The sequence below is a fragment of the Bufo bufo genome, chromosome 11 (genome assembly GCF_905171765.1).
Source record: "Bufo bufo chromosome 11, aBufBuf1.1, whole genome shotgun sequence".
NCBI lineage: Eukaryota > Metazoa > Chordata > Amphibia > Anura > Bufonidae > Bufo > Bufo bufo.
In genome coordinates, this window is record NC_053399.1 from 84,895,376 (window position 1) to 84,899,870 (window position 4,495).

Below are 4,495 nucleotides of genomic sequence, written 5' to 3' on the forward strand. Positions count from 1 at the left end.
AAGACAAGTCTTTTATACTATAATGTATTGTGATTGTCCATATTTCTTCTTTGGCTGGATTCATTTTTCCATCACATTATTATATACTCCCCCTTACCATAATTGATAAAGTGTATTTATAGAAAGATTAAAAAAAAATTGTATTACATTTTTTAAATTAAATTAGCAATTAGTTCATTCATTATGTAGCATAACATATGTAAGTGACACGAGTAACATGTTAAGAGATATGTTATCTACATGGTTTACAATATTGCTTATGTATTTTCTCAGTAATATCTTTTAAGCAACTTCTTAAAAGCATTCTTAAAATCGCTGTTTCTTAATGTATACATAAGTGGGTTTAATGCTGGGGTGATAACAGAGAACATAATGGCAGCTGCTTTGTCGCGATCTAAGGATTCATTTGTAGAAGGGCGCACATAAGTAAAAATGGCTGTCCCATATTGGAGCGTTACTACAGTAAAATGGCCGCTACATGTAGACAGCGCACGTTTTCTTCCTTGTGAGGTCTTTATTTTTGAAAGAAATTTGCTAATGAAGATGTAGGAAAGGACAGTCAACACCAAGGTGGTTATAACTAGTGTTCCAGTGATTCCAGCAAGCAGCTTGAAATTAAGAGATACATCTGTAGAGGCCAAATTTAGGACCGGCTTAACGTCACAGAAGAAATGTCTCACTATATTTGGTCCACAAAATGTAAGCCTTGATGTCATTACAGAGTGTACCAATGCATGGAAAAATCCAATAGTCCAACAACACGAGGCAAAGCCAAAGCAGACATTGTAACTCATGATGGTTGAATATCTCAAAGGATGAGCAATAGCCACATATCTGTCATAGGACATGACGGAAAACAGTACGACTTCTGTACTACCCAAGAAATGGAAGAAATGGACTTGCATAATGCAACCATAAAAGGAAATCATCTTCTTCTGAGACACAAGATCTGTGAGCATCTTGGGGACAACCACCGATGAGTAACAGATGTTAAGGAAAGCCAAGTTGTACAAGAAGAAATACATGGGTGTGTAAAGAGCTCGATCAGAAATGGTGATAATCATTATGGACAGATTTGCTATCAATGTGACTATGTAGAATAATAGAATGCTTAAGAAAAATATCACCTGAAGATTATCTTGAATTCCCAGGCCAGCCAAGACAAAGTCAGTTACTGGGGTGCAATTGTCTATTTTCATGGCTCGGAATGTATCTGCAACCCAACACAGTTAAATAGAGCACATGAAGTCCAGACCCTCTAAATCAAGGATGGCTAACCTGCGGCTCTCCAGCTGTTGCAAAACTACAACTCCCAGCATGCCCAGACTGTTCATGTTCATGGCTTGGAATATATCTGCAAACCATCACAGTTAAATAGAAGCAGTCAATGCATTTATAGATGTCATTGTATTCAGTAGTATTATTAGAAACGTCATGTTCTGTGTAACCCTTTAAAACAACATATCAAAGGTTTTGGTCGGGAAGGGGGGGGGGGGGAGTTGAATGAATATTAAGACTACCAAGAAACACTAAAATGAGTAATAAAGAAGCACTTAACACAAAGCGATCTCTCAACTTGTTGCAGAGGATGGCTTCAATAGAAAGTTTGTCCTTAGTTAGACCTCACTCTAGAGACCTTCTTTCTCCTTGTTTTAGCAATTGGTGGGGCCCCTGTACAAATACAGACGCCAAAGCAGCAAAATAAGTAAAAAACCCAGACCCCAAAGTAAATACAGACATCTGACGAGACTCCTTAATAGAAACATATCCCATAATAAATACAGACCCCCCCCCCTATAAATACAGACTCCCAAAGTAACTACAGACTCACACCAGGTCCCCTAAATAAAAACAGACCCCTGAATAAGTATGTACCACAGAATAAATTCAAACCTCAGATCAAACCCTCTACAGGCACTAGACTCCTTAAATTGAAAAAGTACATCAGACCAGACCACAGAATACAGACCCTAGAATAAATGAAAACCCCATATCAGATGCAAAAAGAGACCCCAAACTGTAGACCCACTAGATAAAAACAGACATAGAACACAAACCCTCTAAGTCCAGACCCTCTAAATCACGGGTGTCAAACACAAGGCCCGCGGGCCGAATCCGGCCCGCCAGACCTCGTCATGTGGCCCACGCAGCGAGCGAGCTGGCGGCGGCGGCTGGGCACAGGGAGATGAGCGCTTCCATTGTGGAAGCGCTCATCTCCAGTCATCTGTATGACGCCGTCCTCAGGACAGCGATACAGATGCCTGCCTGTGCTGCGGTAGGGGAGGGAGAGGCGTGTCCCTTTCCCTTCCTCTGATAGGCTGCAGGCACTAGGCCGGCAGCCTATCAGAGGCCGGCGCAGGCGGAGCGATGACATCATCGCGCTGCCTGAGCCATACAGCGTGGGACACAGGCCAGAAGAGGCCTGCATCGCATCACTGACATGGAGGTAAGTATGTTGTTTTTTTTGTTTTTTTTACTATGTACAATACTTTTACTGGCGGGGCTGTTATTACTGGCAAAGGGGGGGCTGTTATTACTGGCGGGGGCTGTTATTACTGGCACAGAGGGGCTATTACTGGGGGCTGTTATTACTGACACAGAGGGGCTCTTATTATTGGGGGCTGTTATTACTGGCACAGAGGGGCTGTTATTACTGGGGGCTGGTATTACTGGGGGCTGTTATTACTGGGGGCTGCTATTACTGGCACAGGGGGGGCTGCTATTACTGGCACAGGGGGGGCTGTTATTACTGGCAAAGGGGGGCTGTTATTACTGGCAAAGGGGGCTGTTATTACTGGCGGGGGCTGTTATTACTGGCACAGAGGGGCTGTTATTACTGGGGGCTGTTATTACTGACACAGAGGGGCTCTTATTACTGGGGGCTGTTATTACTGGCACAGAGGGGCTCTTATTACTGGGGGCTGTTATTACTGGCACAGAGGGGCTGTTATTACTGGGGGCTGTTATTACTGGGGGCTGCTATTACTGGGGGCTGCTATTACTGGCACGGGGGGGCTGTTATTACTGGCACAGGGGGGGCTATTACTGGCAAAGGGGGGGCTATTATTACTGGCAAAGGGGGCTGTTATTACTGGCAAAGGGGGCTGTTATTACTGGCACAGAGGGGCTGTTATTACTGACACAGAGGGGCTGTTATTACTGACACAGAGGGGCTGTTATTACTGACACAGAGGGGCTGTTATTACTGGCACAGAGGGGCTTTTATTACTGGGGGCTGTTATTACTGGCACAGAGGGGCTGTTATTACTGGGGGCTGTTATTACTGGCACAGAGGGGCTGTTATTACTGGGGGCTGTTATTACTGACACAGAGGGGCTGTTATTACTGGGGGCTGTTATTACTGGGGGCTGCTATTACTGGCACAGGGAGGGCTGCTATTACTGGCACAGGGGGGGCTGTTATTACTGGCAAAGGAGGGGCTGTTATTACTGGCAAAGGGGGCTGTTATTACTGGCGGGGGCTGTTATTACTGGCACAGAGGGGCTGTTATTACTGGGGGCTGTTATTACTGGCAGAGAGGGGCTCTTATTACTGGGGGCTGTTATTACTGGCACAGAGGGGCTCTTATTACTGGGGGCTGTTATTACTGGCACAGAGGGGCTGTTATTACTGGGGGCTGTTATTACTGGGGGCTGCTATTACTGGGGGCTGCTATTACTGGCACAGGGGGGGCTGTTATTACTGGCACAGAGGGGCTGTTATTACTGGCAAAGGGGGCTGTTATTACTGGCGGGGGCTGTTATTACTGGCACAGAGGGGCTGTTATTACTGACACAGAGGGGCTCTTATTACTGGGGGCTGTTATTACTGGCACAGAGGGGCTGTTATTACTGGGGGCTGTTATTACTGACACAGAGGGGCTCTTATTACTGGGGGCTGTTATTACTGGCACAGAGGGGCTGTTATTACTGGGGGCTGTTATTACTGGCACAGAGGGGCTCTTATTACTGGGGGCTGTTATTACTGGCACAGAGGGGCTGTTATTACTGGGGGCTGTTATTACTGGCACAGAGGGGCTCTTATTGCTGGGGGCTGTTATTACTGGGGGCTGCTATTACTGGCACAGGGGGGCTGCTATTACTGGCATAGGGGGCTATTATTACTGGCACAGGGGGGGGCTGTTAATACTGGCACATGATTGGGGGCACTATAGGGGCATCTACTGAAGCCACAAAGAAGGCTCTCCCTGCTCTGCTATCCCTCTGCACCTTCTCCAAATACTTATTATGAAATCTTTCTCATTAGGATAAAACACCTCATCAGCTCCACCGAGCCCCCGGCCAAAGTGTGGAAGTGGCGTCCGAGATCCCCAAGGGCCAAGCCAAGTAATTGTAAGTTTTCCGGCCCTTTGAGGGTGACCAAACTGCTGATGCAGCCCCCGATGAATTTGAGTTTGACACCCCTGCTCTAAATGAACACAAACCAGACCACCAAAATATAGACCCAAGACCATCGAAATACAAACGCCCTAAAT

General features: G+C 46.1%; 1 protein-coding gene across 1 annotated transcript; it reads right to left on the reverse strand.

Annotated features, from left to right (window-relative positions):
* Positions 1-269: 269 nt before the first annotated feature.
* LOC120981485 (olfactory receptor 12D1-like) lies at positions 270-1,199 on the reverse strand. Its single transcript, XM_040411023.1, has one exon. It carries the CDS (start codon positions 1,197-1,199, stop codon positions 270-272), a length of 930 nt encoding a protein of 309 aa, XP_040266957.1.
* Between the last annotated feature and the right edge of the window lie 3,296 nt (positions 1,200-4,495).

What these genes read in the sequence shown, in the direction of transcription:
- LOC120981485 (XM_040411023.1), bottom strand. Translation starts at nt 1,199, where the DNA reads ATGAAAATAGACAATTGCACCCCAGTAACTGACTTTGTCTTGGCTGGC.